This window comes from Nelumbo nucifera, chromosome 8 (assembly GCF_055504915.1).
Source record: "Nelumbo nucifera cultivar China Antique chromosome 8, China Antique-T2T, whole genome shotgun sequence".
NCBI classification, from domain to species: Eukaryota; Viridiplantae; Streptophyta; class Magnoliopsida; order Proteales; family Nelumbonaceae; genus Nelumbo; species Nelumbo nucifera.
Window position 1 is genome coordinate 26,138,660 of NC_142656.1, and position 17,751 is coordinate 26,156,410.

The following is a 17,751-nucleotide window of genomic DNA, read 5'->3' on the forward strand; positions in this document are numbered from 1 at the left end:
TGCGTGGACATGACCTGGCATAAGTGACGACTCAGCGTGACAGCATGGCAGCATGGTCGTAACTCGGCATAACGAACTCGCCGGAGCCCAACCTGGCAACTCGGTGGACGAGGCAACTCGTCGGGAAACAACACCCAGCTCACCCTGAATCCTCTCAAGGGTGGGGCGCCCCGAGCTCCTCCCAACGAGCTCTGGGCCCTTCCTTCCCGAGAAGGGAACACCCCGATCTGCAGTTAAGTATCCCGAAGTAGAAACACTTCGGGTCAGCACCATTGGCTCTCCTAACTTGTCTCTAAGGGTTCGCCTCAAGTAGAATCAGCTCGGCGCACCACCAATACCTCGGTACAGGGTAGCTCGGCAGAAGACAGCTCGGCTCAAGATAGCTCGGTGACTCAAAAAATATCTGCCTGACAACAGTACCTGCCGAATCTGGAGGCTACGCCCACGTCTCTTGTCAGGCAACGTCGTGCCTGCCATCTCTGAAAGATGTCTCACATTTGACAGGTCCGTACCCTGCAATGGCGGCCTGCGCCCGCCACCTCAGCTCTGGCAGTAACGACTGCGGCAGGGAGACAGAGGCGGTTACATCTGACTTGACAGAGACGGTTACGCCTGATTTGACAGAGTTCCAATATAAAAGAGCCCCTATCCCCAAGGGGCGGAGGTAATCTTTGATTCTACGCTATCTGCACTCTTAGCCTTCTTTACATTCTCTACAGATCTCAGAGTTCTAACTTAAGCATCGGAGTGTTCCCGCCGAACGAACTCCCCGAGAATCCTTCACCTCTATCAGTTTTCATGCCCCACGGTCCACACGCATTAGTGAAACCAATGTTTGATAGCGCCCCTTGGCCCTAATCCAAGAGGCCATTTATTGAAAATCCATTGGATTTCAAATTGTTTTTACACATCACTATTAGACTTTGGGTCCTCGTTTTCTTGGTTGTTGCCTTGCTCTGATGAAAAAAATTACTGTAAAAGGGGAAGTTGTAGGAAAGTCTTTTAAGGTACTTTATGAAATCCCTTTAGGTTAAATTTGGTAGGAGTATAAATACAAATATGTACTGTGCAGATATATATAAAATAATATAAAATATGAGATTTTGTACTTTATAAATTTGTATGTTATATTCCTTCCAAACTGAGTCTTAAAACTTTCTGATGACTTTCTCCTTTTCATTTATTTTCTTATAAAGCAAAATAATTTATTAATCTAGAGATGACAATTTGACCCATCCATGTGGAGCCCCACTCCATCCTGCTCTAATTGGGGTGGACTTTTTGATTATTAATCAGGGTTCCGGGTGGGTTTCAGGAAAACCTCAAGGTTTGGGGATCGGGAACAGGGCAGAGCGGGGTAGGGGGCAAATTCAGAGATCCCCATTTCTCATAGGAACAGGGATGGGGTTATGATTTGTAGCCCTGATAGGGTTCAGGGCAGGGCATTTGAGTTCGGGATTAGAGAGGGGACATGCAAAACTAGGCCCCGATCCGTTGGCATTCCTGTGCTAACCTTCTAATTTCTTAATTATGAATACAAGCATACAAGACACAATGCATTAAGTGCAACATGCAGTTTATCCATTGAGGTTACATAATTGAAATTGGAAGGAAGTAATTTTCCATAGACTAGTCCTTGTTTATTCAATGATTTTAATAATTAATGCCATTGCAAGCAAATGGTCCAATTGGTGGTACGTGAACCGAAGGCAACACTTGACGCCATTAATACTGTCTATTTACATCCCAGTCTTGCAAACCATGCATGCATCAACAGCATTCATCACTCTTCAAAGAGATAAGGAGGAAAATCCCTACTTCTGAATAAGTTTTGTGTAATTTGTATATATCCAAGATTTCATTCTTTCGCTTAGAATATGTTTGGTTTGAAAGAAAAAGTAGGAAAAGAAAGGAAAACATAAGGAAACCTATCAAGGTTTATAAGGGTTTTCCTACATTTCCCTTTCTTTTCCTACTTTTTCCTTCGAACCAATTAAGCACAGCCTTAATTGATTCCCTTCCACATCAAAGCCAACTTGACTCATAAGTGATGGGATATTATGGATAACTTTTTGTGACTGCAATGAGCTGTATATGGGGGTGCAACTCGGGCCTGGTTGGTTTGGGTTGAGATCAATCAAAGCCCAACTTGATGTGCCAAAACCTCAACTCTAACCCTAATCCAACCTGATCATCAGTCCAAGGTTATCAACCCTAAACAAACCTAACAATTTTGTTAAGACATGCATAAAATACAAACTATCGTATTCATGCAATCACACGTTATATATAAAAATGATACATAGGCATCATTTAAAGTAATACTTTACAATCATCCTTCATGATCAATGTTCAAATTATTGATATGCACGATATGCAAAGATTGTGTATCGTGTGATTCAGAAAGGCATTACATTTCCATTTCGAAAGAAAAAAAGGCATTACATTTTGTTTAAAGAAATTATTTTGGTATTCAGTCTCTTTGTGTGTAGATTAATGGTCTTATTGGTTTATGATTGGTGTTTGTTTTTCTATTTTTGAGCCTTGTATTTGGTCAGGATGAGAGGGTTAGGTTGTGTTCTGTTGTTGGGTTTCGGGGCAAGGTGGGTTACGTCTTCTCTTGCATTGATTTACTTCTCTTTTGATAATGGTTATTAAAACTTTTAGGTGATTGGGTATTAAAAAAAAGGGGTTTTTACCGTTCAGCCCACCCCTAGGTGAAGCTACTAATAGACTAGGGGTGGACTTAATCCTGCCCGTGAATTGATGCCAAATTCACAGGCAGGATGTGGTTTAGGGGGGGGGGGGGTTACTAGTAGGATAGGAGGGCGCTGCAAATTAGATTTCTGAGGGTGATTGTAGTCCAAAAATTCCTAAAAAAACAAGTTTTTACACATTGAACTTAGACATCTCTAAGAAAACTCCAGATCTCCTGCCTATGAGAACTCTGCCCACATCTACCCACAACACACAACCCCCTGAATTGGCTTCGAAAGTGGTCACAAGTCCAAATTCCCAATATTTAATGCGTCTATAGGATCAAAAACAAATACATATAATACGATACACACTGCTACATATCAAGCCTTTTTTGGAAAGCCAGAAGGTGAATTAATTCATTCATCAACAATAGAATTTGCAGGGATAGATGCATACTCAACAGCCAACCCTAATTAGAATTTTGGGATCGATACTTAAAACCTTGTTCATGATCGGCTCAATTTAAAAGGAGTACAAATGCAAATTTATAGAGTGCAAAACCTTATATTTTGTATTATTTTATATGTATTTATACCATACATATTTATATTTATACTCTTTCTAAACTGAGCCTAAGTGTAAGACTTGAGGTTCAAAGTGCCCAAGGCATCAACCTAAACTAAACTGACTCTATCAGGTAGGCATTTCCAAGTTCCAACCCTAATCCTAATCCCATCCTATTTTTTGAGTTGGTTAATTTGGATAGGCCTAACCCATATTACACCCCTACAGATCAATCGCCAGTAAAATGTACTCCATGGTCATCCTAATATTAGATCATACAAATTCTTTATTAAGCAAGGTATTAGTTATAGGAAGCAATATTATTTATTTAGAAAATCTTGCAATTAATCTGCCATAATAACCTGACTACAGACACAAACAGGGTCCAAAATAATAACAATTCTCTTTTAAACATTGTTTTGGAACTAGATCGAACCATCTGCATCAATCAGAAAAAAGTGAGTTGCACATATTTCCAATTCAATGGCTTAGAGTGACTTTGACACAGCTATGTGGTTAAATTGCTCTATTAACTAATCATGAAACTTCGAACCAGATAGCTTTTCGGTAAAATATGTCTCCTCTAATTTTCTCAAAGTGGATTTTAACAAATCTTTTCATGGGCCATTAATGTCTTATAGTTAAATCCCTCCCATCTTTTTTTTTCAGAAATTCTATGAACTAAATCATATGGGTCAATGTATAATGAAAAGGTGGAATTTAAATCCCTCCATCTTTTCATGGGCCATTCTATGAACTAAATCATATGGGCCATTTTAAACTGTATTTTAAATAATGACTTGACTGTGATTTTAACCTAAACCCAAGCCTGAAAATTTGCGGGCTGAGTATAAACAATCACCCCTAGTAGACAGCCCAAAAATTTTCAGGCCACTTTTCATCATTAGACATGGTCCAAATGGATATTTGTCAAGCCCAAATTTACGGTACAAAGTCCAAGTCCATTATTTGAAGGTAAGGGCTCAAGGTGGACCAACCATTAATCCTTGATGTTTCCTAAACTATTCTCATGAGAAAGTATATATCTAGAGAGATTCTGGATAAAAGGATAAAACAAAGTTTAACACATAGAACTTAAGCTATACAAGTAGTCAATCTTCATGGTTAATTCTAGAGAGAAAAAAAAAGGAGAATCTTTATCTCCAAACCAAACAGGATCCACAAGTCTAAAGTGATTATTGGCTGAAGCTTCAAGTAAAAGTTTTCAACTTTTCATATAAACTTTCACCAAATTGGTTAATAGATCAAACATGCATGATTCTTACACCTTATATCTATAAAAAGGTTTCACTCCTAACCTCTTTTTCCTCCGACACACGCAATATATCTTTAGGAGAAGAAGAGAAAGCTCTAGCACCTCCATCATTTGAAGACCTTAAAAGAGTTCTTTCATTAGTAGAAGTTTTAGGGTGCAACTTGGGTTTAAGCAACACTTTTGCCTAGGGTTCAATTTGGGTTGAGTTGAGATGGGAATTTGTTAAATCTTCAATGGGCCCAAGTCCTAAACTGAGTTTGATGTTGTTGAAATTCTTCAAATCGGGCAACCCGACCGACTTGTAGCCCTAATTTTGACAAGATTTACAGGAACAAGCTCTGTGCCTTCAGCATTTTTTGCATATATTACAGTTACAGATGCAAGGTCTTCGATTTTTCAATGATCAAGCTCTTCAGGTATCCTACAAAGAAAAGAATCAGAGATATTCTCTGGTTAAAAAAAAGACTAAATCATGGAAATTTTCATCCCACTTTTTAAACATTAAAGTTAGTTTATATTTGTCCACATTTTCTCTCTTGGTTCTTGAGACAAAAACTTTATGTTGATACACATGTTATTAAGGGTGTCAATGGAGCGATTGGACCCCGTCCAGTTCAAAATCAATTTGGACGGATTAGATGGACTAATAAGAAATATTGGATTGGATCAATTTGGTCCAAAATATTTATTAGATTGGATTGAACCTGATTCATCCGTTACAAATTTATATTGGATTGGGTTGGATTAAGTCAATATCTGGTCCGTTGATATAAGATAAGAATATATGTGTCAATGGATCGCGTTTACGTTGAAACCAATCTAAATCAAAATAAATTTAAACAGATTGGACGGTCCAGACATTGAATTGGACGGATCCAAATTGGTCCAAAACATTCATTAGATTGAATTGGACCTGATCCATTTATAATGGATTCACATTGGACTGGATCGGATTGGACCAAATCCTATCCAATTGACACCCCTACATATTATAACCTCTTTTACAAATCCATTTCTATGGACTTCTTGATACAAAAAAGGAAAATGAATACAATTTTTTATGCTATAATGCAAAGGCGTAAACAACATGTTTACAATCTGTTGTATGACCCCAAATTGGGCTTATTCAGACCAAACATTATCTGTAAGAAGTAAAACAAAACGATGACTGCAAATTTAGAGAAATTCAATTCTAGCTATCTCCCCTTGAGAAATAAAACAAAAAGATGACAATTGTTGATAAGACGATCAATGAGATTATATAAAATGTCTTTGCTGTATTCAGGATGCATGGCCTTGAATCCCTAACATGAGGTTTCCAAGAGCAAACATCTCTACTCCTGAGTCCTGTCTTGTCTGAGAAGGCAAATACCTCAGCTCTAACAGGAACCTCCCATACCTGTTGCTTACAAACAATTAATGTATAACTTGATCACGTAGAGATACAGAGAGAGAGAGAGAGTGAGGAAATATGCCTCATCTTGATGACACTCAACAATGGAAAGGAAATGTGGGATTTCTTTCAGACCACCAACAAGGCTACTTGGGTGCAGAACATCAGTCAACCTGACTTTCCTCAACCCAATATGCGTCCCAACCACTAGATGCTCTTCCTACGTTGCCATCCAATGCCCGGCACAACACCTAAAAACAAATAAACAAAAGATTAGCAACAGTTAACTAAACTTGTATTTGGTACTATATATTGCTGTTAATTTGCACCAGAAATTAGCAATAGTTAACTAAAGATTAGCAACGTCTCTAGATGCGTCTAAGAGAGAAGGAGATTGGAATATTTATAGCTAGGACAAGGTTTCATATGCCAGATATCAACTAATTAATTGACCACAATATTCTAATCTTAGTCTTTCCCTCCGCGTTCCCTTGAGATCAAATGAAGTAATGAACTACTTTATTGAGCCAACAGGACTACTGCCTAATAACACCCATTTCGGGTATCCTGACCCATGATTGACTGGCTCCAACCCAAGAAATTTAGTGGTGTTTCATGTGTTTTTCTAATTGAATTCAGTCTGGAAAGAAAAGGCTCCACAACTAAACAATTCAAACAACTAATAGGGACAATTGTCAACTCATGCTTCTCAATTCTGTGTAGGCAATTACACAATTAAGTTGAAAGGGCTAGAAGGATTAGAGATAGAAGAAAAAGTGTAAAAATAACAAAGAAATGATTTAAACGCCATAAGATATGACATTGAATTGAACGGATTGACAAAATATATAGGATTCATATAACTGACCCATATATATATAGATAAGTTTGATCAAAATTTTCTTCTTGGATACAGTCAAATGGGTAATCATAGCTGGTTTGGTCTTTCAACTTAGCAGTCATTATTGATGTTCTCTTTAATTGATAATGGTAGAAATCTTAAATCCCCCCCCACCCCACCGCTCCAATAGACAAAACGGTTCGGGTCTGGTCCTGATCAAGGTAAACACAATCCCAGCCCAATAAATAAACGTGCAAAACCATAACCAGATCAGAACCGGTCCAATATTAATTAATAGATGGTTGGTTTGGGTCTTAATCCATTGACAAAACCAAAACCCACTTCTGATCCAATTCTAATCAACAGACATATATATAAATATTATATATATATATAATCGGGTCGTCAGTTGTTTCAGACTTGCCCTACCCATTGACGACGCCACCATTTTACTTGGCAGAAACATTTATTTGATCATTTAACACTCAAATGGGTTGTGGCAAATTCAAACCCATTATCTATAGGTCCTTATGAGGTGCCAAGATAAACGTCCAGATGGGGTTCCAAGCCCATAAATGGCCGTCAAGACCCAAATGTGAACTCAAAGACTTCCTCTTTTCCCCGTGAAAGATTTAACTAATTGGTTTCCTCGTTACTCACAACTTTGCCAAATACTCAATGATTTGAATTAAATTATGAAAATACCCTCATTCCTGTTGGACATGGACTGTACAAAGACTGTGACTTATCAGTAGAAAATCTCAAGGGGAGTGTTTGGGCACGTCCCATTCACTAAATACATCCTGTGAATCAGCAAGAAGATACAGAAACCACAGTTTCTTTCCACAGGCTTCCGTCAGAACTTGTTTTTGACTAATGATTTGGGGTGTTGCCCTGCCCAATTCATTCCTCAAGCTCTGATTGTTTGCGGTGTGAATTTGAATTAGATACAAATTTTGTACTCAGTTCAACTAATTTTGTATGTAATTATTTGTAATTATGATTAGGAGTGTTAATGGACCCATTTTGGATTAGACTCCATTCAAATTAAAGTCAATTTGAACAGATTAGACGGATCAACCAAACATATTGAATTGGACAAGTCCAGAATAAATGATTCAAACTATTTATTGGATTGGGTTGGATTGAGCCAATACGTGGTCGATTAATAAAAGATAAGAATATAGGTATCGACGGACCAGGTTTAGATTAGAATTAATCTAAATTAAAATAAAATTGAACAGATTGAATGGTCCAAACATTGAATTGAACCAGTCCAAAATATTCATTGGATTGAATTGAACCTGATTCATTTGTAATGGACTCACATTAGAGTGGATCGGATTGGACCAAATCCAATTCAACTGACAACCCTAATTATGATCTGCATTCCTATATATCTCATAAAAGAATTGTATTTTATATTTCATTTGCACCCAAATAAAACGCATTTCCATTCTCTTTCATATAAGATGGGAACTTCGTTATTTTATTCTATGTTTTACTTTTCACAAGAAAACTAGACAAAGTCAGATCGTCTGAAACCAAGGAAAACCAGAATTTACACTCATCCTACTTCCATGACCAATGCCAAAGAAACCTGCACCGTAAACAAATTAAGCCTCAATTTGTGTTCATTTCTTGATTTTCATTTTATAAGACAATATTAGTTTTGTTTAATATTCATTTAGTTTTATTGGTATAATTTATATGTTATGCTTTACCATCTTAGGGTAGACAACCCCAATGAACCTAACATCTTCTGCAAAATATATTCTCTTGACTAGAATGTGTTCGTATAGCTTGATAGAGTCATTCATTTGAATACTTCCCTAGTTCCTAGTTTATGTTAGTAATTGGTTATTTGATTTACTAAGGCTATGTTTGTTTGGGGTGGAAAATGGAACCGGGGTAAACTTTATACCCTGGTTCGATTTTACTAGTGTTTGGTAAACATGATATATTGATTTAAATTTACATCGATAATCAATGTTATAAATACATCAAAATTATCAATGTATTTATTACATCTTTCTCTCTCTCTCTCTCTTAGCAGTTGGTAGTGTCTATCGGCGGCATCAGAGCAAATCCAGCCACCCCTTCCCCTTTTCATTACCAGTTGCAACTCTGAGCAGGATCAATTCTCTTCCTCTTTCACCGCCACCACCTCCAATGGGGTTTGATTGGGGGAACTTGGAGGCCAATTCAGATGGGTGCTCTCTGCTTCTGGGGAGCGATCTCCATTTGGGTGCAACCCCCATTGTTTCTCTCTCTCCCTCCATGGTTGCAACATCTCGTTGTGCTTGGGCGTTTTGCTCCCATTGTGCCTCTGTTGATAGCATGGGGACTTGGGGATTTGGTAGACTGACGGAGCATAGGGAAGTGAAAGGCAGTGGCACAAATCGATTTTTGGTCCTCATCGATTCAGACAATTCGACGAATTGGTTTGGAGTGGACGAGGAGAAAAGAGGATAGACCGGCGGAGGGAAAAGATTTTGCAATTGGGGTTTCGGCAAAGGGAGAGAGAGGTGCAAATCCCCCAATAGATAGTTGAAAGCAATAGCAATAGGAGTCTCTCTTTCTCTCTCTTCAATGTTATCTTTCTCTCTCTTACTTTTATTTGTTGCAACAGGCTTTTGAAGATCATGCTCAATGTTGGAGTGAAAAAAATAGAAGAGGGATTGAGCAATCGAAGGCTAGCGTCGCTACCTTTTACATCGATCATCCAAACATACAAGAGTGTAAAATGAGTATAAAGTCGATTTGCTTTTTACACTCAGAAATCTAACCGTGGTTAAACTCCATCAGTGTAGTTTTGTATTTACACAACAAACAAATGCAGCCTAAGTGACAATCCGCTTTCGTTTTATTGCTTGTCATCATATATTGCAATTAGTAAGTTCACTGGGTTATATCTCTAAAAAAGAGAATCATTGATTTTTCTGTTAGGCTCAGTTTGGGAAGAGTACAAATGCAAATATGTACAGTGCAAGTACATACAAAATAATACAAAATATAAGGTTTTACACTCTACATATTTGCATTTATACTCCTTCTAAACTAAGCCGACTCAGTTTGGAAGGAGTACGAATGCAAACATGTAAAGTGCAAATTAGGGCTGTTCATAAGAATGCCCAACCCAATCAAACTGACCAACCCAGACCGACCCAACCCGAATCGGCCGGATTTTCATCAGTACCGGTCGGTTTCGGGTTGGGAAAATATATAAACCGATATATCGGGTCGGTTGTCGGTTTCAGTTTTCTTGTGTGAAAACCGAAACCAACCCGACCCGAACCGAACTAGTCTTCTACTAGTTCGGTAGTTCCTAATTTGAGTAGTTTCCTACTTAACTATAACTAGTCTTCTACTAAAACTAGAAGGTCCATTAGGCAATTACAATTAGAATAGGCAATCTATCCTAGTTTCTAACTTTCTATAATCTTTTACACCAAATAGGCAATTACAATTAGAATTCAATTAGGTGTCCTTTTGTACAGGAGAAAAATCAAAACCGACCCAAACCGACCCAACCCGACTTAAACCGACCAAGTCAATTTGGCCTATCAGTGGGTCGGTTTCGGTTTCCACCTCAGGTAACCCGACTAGGATGGGTCGGTTGGAAAAACCCCAATAAACCGACCCAACCCGACCTGTGAACACCCCTAGTGCAAATATTGGATTTTAATCTCATTAGAGATTAAATCCAATGGGGTTTGATTGGCAATTACATGAAAAATTACACCTGCACATATGTTTTAAAAAATAACTTTTTCTCTTACTAAAGCTAGTTTTTAACTTGTTCTACATTGCAAAATTACAAGACTTGTTTTGATTATTTAAATAGTAGCTTATTTACACTCCTTAGAAATAAAGAGGAGAGTATGGAGGTTTGCTACTGCACAACACGTGCGTAGGCGTGTACACGCATGTGTGCAGCGCAATGAGGCGCTTTAGAGGCGCACTTTTGGTGTGAGGCTGACCATTGATGTTTTCAACAACTACGGTTCAATCAGGTGTGATCAAGAAGCACAATTCAATGTTAACAGTCATTAACTATTAACTACCTTTTAACAGTCACAATGTTTAAAATTGTGACTGTTCAATGAGCCTTTTCTGAACCAACACCTTTCTCTACTCCATAACTCTTCAAAAATTATTTAAGAAGCGTGAATCAAGCTTTTGCACACACAAAGTTTTCAAAATCACTTTTGTCTCTCTCAATCTGATTTGCTACTGTCTCACAGAAGGTTTCTTCCGAGACTCTTCAACTTTGTTAGTTGCAGACTCTCACCCAAGGCTCTGTTGTATCCTGGGAACAGATTTGCCTGTGACACAACAACAAACTCAGTGGAACTGAGTGGGGCAAATAACATTTTAAAGACAGTGTCTTCAGATGCGCCTCAGAGCTTCTCCTCCAAGTTTCAGTGACCCCATTTCCCAACTGCAAATACATACAAAATACAAGATTTTGCACTCTACATATTTGTATTTGTACTCCTTGCAAAATGAGGCTTAGGTTTAGTTTGGAAAGAATACGAATGCAAATACATACAAAATAATACAAAATACAAGGTTTTGCTCTACATATTTGTATCTCAGTTTGGAAAGAGTACAAATACAAATATGTATAGTATAAAAAAGGGTGTCAATTTAATTTGTACAGATTGGATGGACAAATAAGACATTGAATTGGACCAGTCCAAACTTAATAGTCCAAAGTATTTATTGGATTGGATTGGATTGAGCCAATATTTGATCCATTGGTAGAAGATAAGAATATAGGTGTCAACAGACCAAGTTTGAGTTATAATTGATCTAAATTAAAATAAATTTGAACAGATTGGATGGTCCAAAGATGAAATTGGACCGGTCCAAAATGGTGTAAAATGTTCATTAGATTGGATTGACCTGGCCCATTTGTAATGGACTCACATTAGACTGGATCGGATTGGACCAAGTCCTTTCCAATTGATACCGATAAGTATAAATACATACAAAATAATATAAAATACAAGGTTTTGCACTCATTCCAAACTGAGCCTTGTATTTGTATTGTATACATTTGTATTTAACCTCTTCAATGAATATAGTTCGTTATACCTGTTGTTTACAACAGTGCATTATATAAGTTGTTGATTTCAGAGAGAGAAAGAGAGAGGCTTTTGAGACTATTTTATTAATCTTACCGTAGCTAACATAAAATATTTTCTAGCACGTTGATTACGTGAATTGGACCCATAGAACTGTCCATTAACTTCCATTTCCGGGTGTCCTGACCCATGATTGACTGACTCCAACCCAGCTAAGAGGTTGACTGGAAAATTTTCTAACCAATGGCTGCTTGCTGCAGGAAAGAGAAGGCTCCACACAAGCAGTATTCCAAACAACATACACAGATATCCATTTCAGTTTCACCCTCAAACATAGCTTTGGACAGTTTCAAAAAGAAAATTTTTGACCCTGGAAGATATCCAACCATTGTCCTTTTGGGTCATCCAAAGTGGTCTGCTAAAATCCCACAAGCAAACTCCAGACTAGAAGTAGCATAAGCCGAGGCCGTTAAGGACCAAATGTGAACTAGAAGACTTCCTTTCATGGTAAAAGGACTTACCAATAAGTTATTTTCATCATCAACCCACCAGAGCCAGCCAAGTATTCTCTCATTTGTAGACGCAGCTTAATTACTTATTAATTATTAGTTATTAAAACTTTAATGGAGTATACTAAAAGCACAGGGCCCGGCTGAATACAGCCTGATCAATAAAATGCCTTCATTCTTTCTTGAATTCCATTGAAGATTAGATAAACAGAATGACAGAAATTGTCAACTGTCCTCTACAGGTTCTTTGATATTGACACAAGTTGACTGGTAGTTATATTAGAAGAGAATTTCAGTTTCAGTTTCGTTTTGGTTGTCTTTCGTCAAAATCTATTAATTTTGCACTTGGCCCTGTAAACTCCTCAATGCAGTAGAAAAGGATTGATTCACTGAAACAGTTTAAACTACATTGCTAATTATCCAGTGGTATCACAGCAACTTCTGTTACAGTTCTTTTATAAGTCCATGAAGTTGGACTTCACCTATGCTAAACAAAACAACATTATTCAATTCAATTGTTCAGACAAAGGTGTAAACGACTCATTTACACCAGTATCTTTCTTAGCCTATTAAGCTACAACACAAATTCAATGTCAGTTAAGTCAATCAGCCCTCAGCCCTTGAGGAAGTTCCTGCAGATCTTCTCCCAAATCTTCCCGTCTGTTTCAGCCATCTCAAGTCTTGATTTTGTGTGTTCAGCAAACTCTTTCTGTAATTAGTTAGCCCGGGATAAGATACTAAGACAAAGTGTTCATTAATATATATGTTTGAATAATATAAAGAGATAAACTTAGACTTACCTCTATACAGTTGTTGCTGACAAGACGATCAATGAGATTATATAAAATGTCTTTGGTGTATTCAGGATGACCTTGAATGCCCATTATGTGCTTCCCAAGGGTGAACATCTCTACTCCTGTCTTGTCTGAGGAGGCAATCACCTCAGCTCCAATTGGGACCTCCCATACCTGATCATCTTTTATTAGATACAGTCTGTAATCTGTATTTTGTTGCCAAGATAGAGAGAAAGAGGAAGAAGAGGAGAGAGAGAGAGAGAGAGAGAGAGAAAGAGAGAGATGAAGTATACCTCATCTTGATGACACTCAATGTTGGGAAAAAAAGGTGGGACTTCCTTTAATCCACCAACAAGCCTACTTGGGCGCAAGTCCTCTGCCAGCTTGACTTTCCTCAACCCAATGTCCCAACCAGTATGAGACCTTCCTATCTTACCACCCAAAGCTCGGCACAAAACCTAAAAATAGGTAAATAAATAGATTATTAATAATTTCTCTTATTAATAAGATAACAACAAAAACTAATGAAAAAAAATCTTTTATTAATTAATTACGTACTTGTGCCCAAAACATATTCCAAGCACGTTCTTCTCCATGGCATAGAGTGTTTGTAGCAAAATGCAGAGACTCAAGACCCATGGTTCATTTCCATGAGCATCATGAGGGCTGCCACTAATCACAAATCCATGATACTTGTGAAGCTCATCCATGGCAGGAAACTCTCCATCCACAACCCTGAACAAGTCCCACTTCTCTCCTTCCTCCCCGAATGCCTTAACAAACACATTGAAATACCCACCATACACTTTCTTCACGTAATCAGAGTCCTTAACTGCCATTAATAGGGCATACCTCTTCTCCCCGATAAACTTCATTTTCAGATAGATTGAGAGAGAGAGAGAGAGAGAGATTAGAAGATCAAAAGGACAAAGGGTCACTTTTGAAAGGCCCACAAAGGTGGCAACCACTGGGGTTGCCAAACTAAGGAGGAGAAGAGCAGGAAGATTGGAGCCCGGATTGAGAGGTTGAGACCCTAAAGCAAGGAGAGATGATGTTACTATGGGTTTTGAGGGAAAGATAGTGGGGCATTTATATGAATTGTTGGGTGAATCAAATGACACGGTTTCTTGGGTCCAATCAACAAATTGCCTACAACTTGCATTTTCATTTTGGGTGGGTCGTGACTCACCATTGAATGAGTCCAGCCTAAGAGATTGACTGGAAAATCAGCTTGAACAAATCAGAAGCCACGTCTTGTTACAATATATAGAGTTTGATGGGGAACAGGAAATTGAACAAAGAAAAAAAAATGCAAAGAAACGGGTTGAAAATCATTTGATAGTTTTCATTGATACATTTGTACTAGAACAAATAAAATTGTACTAAAAATAAACAAGGGGTGTTTCCTGCATATACTTTGAGGGAGATAAATTTTGAATGCGTGAGAAGTCATAAGCCAGTAAATTAACACAAGCTAAGATTAGAGCATTCCAAGTTGAGAAAGTGTGGGTTAAATAGACAACACTAGCACGCTGCACGCTGCACAGGAGCAAGCTGATATCGGAAGTTGGGAACCAATTATAGAACTGGCAATTGGGTTGGGTGCGTCGGGGTCGGGTCAATACATTTCGGGTTGATTTTGGGGTTAGGGTTGATCCATGGATTAATTCGGGTCATCCTAAAAAATAACTGAAATTTAAAAAAATAAAGAAAAATTATATGAAAAATGTCAAAATTAAAAGAATTAACTTTAAAATTCTAAATATAAATAAAAAACTTGAACATTTAATAATTTAAAGAGTAAAGATTAAATAGAAAAAATTAAAGAGTAGAAACTTCTAATAATGCATAAATAGTCCCAATTAGAATTGGCAATCGGGTCAACGGGTTGACCCATGACCCAACCCAATGCAATTTTTCCGGGCTGGGTCATTCTCATGTTCAAATAACTAAATATGAGACCCTAACCCTATTTTTTCAGATTAGATTGGGTTGGGTTTACGAGTTGGATCAACTTTTTGCCAGGTCTAGAACCAAATGTGAAATAAGATCGGTCCATAATCAACATAGCACAGCTAGCACGTTGGCTGACCCAAGAGTTTTGAAGGAAATTATGAAAATACCCTCTTGCCGTGAGACTCGGATTAAGGAATCGCTCTGCAGTCGGCAATAAAATACTGAGGCCCAAGTCAACTTAATTATTTTTTAAGATGAGGCTTGACGTTAAGGCCCATGTCAACAAAGACCGGGTTCTAATTGAGCCCAGGAATGACTTTGCTCTCAGTCTCCACATTTCAACCATTTGTCGTAATGGGAATATTTGAAAGCTACACTGCACATTATTAAATTGGGACCCCTTGCATCTGCTTCAATTTGAAAGAAAATCCTAGTTACTACATTATCAACACATGATATATGGTCTGACTTGGACCTATTCATGTGCCAGCTAGTCGGATGGGCCAGTCCGGTCAAGCCCATTCTTGGTCAAGTTTCGACAAGATTTTAGACCCACAGGCTCGGGTTCAAGCCCAAAAAACCAGACCCATTCGACATTTTTTTAGTTGGGCTCAATCTTCTCAAAATAATCTGGCCCAAGCCTGAGCCTAAACCCAGTCCAAGAAAATATTATATAATAAAAATGCATATGATATATATTTTTTACTTTGTTTTTCTTCTCTTTTCTCAAGTCATGGTGAGATTTTTCAATATTTTTGGGTTTTGGACTCATTTAATATAAATAAATCACTTGTATTGCTTAATAAAAAAAAATCTTCTTATCCAATTTTTTGTTCAGGCTTTAGGCTTTTGAGGACCAGACCTGGGCTGAACATAAATATAGACACAAAGCCCAAATCAGCCCGACCCGGCTCATGAACAAGTCTACTCTGACTAATATCATGATTTCTCAGTTTCCACAATCATAACCCATCAAATCAATTCTCTGTCTCTCTTTCTTCGGGTAAATGAAAAAATGTTTGAAGAAGTTACATAGTGGAGGTACCTGCATTAATGCTTTCATATAGGGTTCATCAAAAGGCTAAATATTCTAACTTTTCAATACTTATGTTAAGTTACTAGTAAATGTGGGCATGTGTTTCACATGACAATTTCAAATGATCTTGACAACTATAATGACTATTGTGGGTGGGGTAGGGTAGGGCAATATACAGGCCTACCTGAAAGAGGAGTTATAGAGGGAGATTAAAGGAAACTGAGAACACAAAGTGGCAGAGCTTATGCAAAAGAGGTATAAGACTAAGGTAAGGAGAGCTTTATGTCAGGTAACAAGAAGAGAGGAAACTTCCCCCAAGTGATAAAGTTTTTTATTCAATTAGATCTAGAACAAATGAGCACAGGTAGGGTTTCTCTACATGTTCCTGTAGAGATCCCATGGTCTGGGTTCCCACCCTTTTCATCGGGATTTGCACAAGAGCATAAGTGTAGCTATTGCCTTCCTTATAGAAGCTTGTAGACAAGATATCATCGCAGTGCAAGGAAACGTTCACTACAACAAAAGGTACATATACCAACAGATATTTGTGCTGACAGCCCCAATCTGTTGGTATAAATGTTTTTACTGACGGATATGTACATCATCACTACATATCTTATCTTATACCGGCGAAGCTATTAATCTGTTGTTGAAATCCAATGACATCCTTTATTGATCGTCAAAATCCTTTGGTATATGTGCTTTTTACTTATGGATATTTGATCCATCATTAATGTAATGTATATAATTGACCGAAGCATTAGACCATTGCTAAAACCAAATGTAATCCATTGCTAGGTTTTGTATAGTATACCAATGGATATTAATCCATGGCTATAGGTTCCCACTCTACCGATAGAATATATAATCCGTCGCTATATAAGTTATATAATATATTGATGGTGAATTAGTCCGTCGCTAAAGTTAATGTTTACAATCATTATATCTTATAAAATACCAAATAAAACAGATATTATTATGTCACTATATAACTTTAATCTATTCCATCAAAATTTTATTTTAGATATATATCATACATATTTTTTATTTTTTATTATATATTGTACATATTTTGTATTTTAGGTTTACATTTTACGAAAAAAGGCTTTTTTTGAAAAAATAAAAAATCATAAAAGAACCCTGATTTTATGTTTTATTGTATATTTATATTTTACATATAATACATAAAACAAATTTTATATGCATACTATATTATATATATATATAACTATTTATACATAAATTACATAGGTCCACAATCAATCTTGGCTCGGCCCATGATTACCTTGTGTTTTTTTTTTCTTTTTGAGCAATGGAGTGGCTTGAAACCAATTTTTGAACTTGTCAACTCAACCCATTCAAACCATCACTTGACCATGATTATGGAGCCTAGTGTTTAGTAAAAGTCATTGACTTTGTAAAAACACCATTTGATTCGAGTGGTTAAACTATTGATCCATTCAACCCAAACAGGTAACATGTTGCACACTAAATGTATATGCAAACATTTAGAGGTCATAACTTTATATCAATTTAGATGATCTTTATATTGATTGGAGTAACTTTTAATTTGAGATCAATATTCTACA

The 17,751-nt window shown here is 37.2% G+C and overlaps 1 protein-coding gene across 2 annotated transcripts; it reads right to left on the reverse strand.

Annotated features, from left to right (window-relative positions):
- Window positions 1–12,728: 12,728 nt before the first annotated feature.
- On the reverse strand, window positions 12,729–14,280 carry LOC104605399 (gamma-glutamyl peptidase 3-like). 2 transcript variants are annotated; one of them, XM_010270144.2, is made up of 4 exons: window positions 13,725–14,280; window positions 13,464–13,628; window positions 13,177–13,344; window positions 12,729–13,085 (listed from the first exon to the last, which is right to left on the reverse strand). In XM_010270144.2, the coding sequence occupies exons 1-4, from the start codon at window positions 14,043–14,045 to the stop codon at window positions 12,990–12,992; spliced, it is 750 nt and encodes a 249-aa protein (XP_010268446.2). In that variant the 5' UTR covers window positions 14,046–14,280; the 3' UTR covers window positions 12,729–12,989. The 2 variants fall into 2 exon arrangements, with proteins under 2 accessions (XP_010268446.2, XP_088749869.1); XM_088893743.1 differs by having other exon boundaries at window positions 12,732–13,085; window positions 13,729–13,944.
- Between the last annotated feature and the right edge of the window lie 3,471 nt (window positions 14,281–17,751).

What these genes read in the sequence shown, in the direction of transcription:
- LOC104605399 (XM_010270144.2), bottom strand. Translation starts at nt 14,045, where the DNA reads ATGAAGTTTATCGGGGAGAAGAGGTATGCCCTATTAATGGCAGTTAAG. An exon ending in TTGAGTGTCATCAAGATGAG is followed by an intron (nt 13,345 to 13,463) that starts GTATACTTCATC and finishes AAAGATGATCAG; the next exon opens with GTATGGGAGGTCCCAATTGG. An exon ending in TCAGCAACAACTGTATAGAG is followed by an intron (nt 13,086 to 13,176) that starts GTAAGTCTAAGT and finishes AACTAATTACAG; the next exon opens with AAAGAGTTTGCTGAACACAC.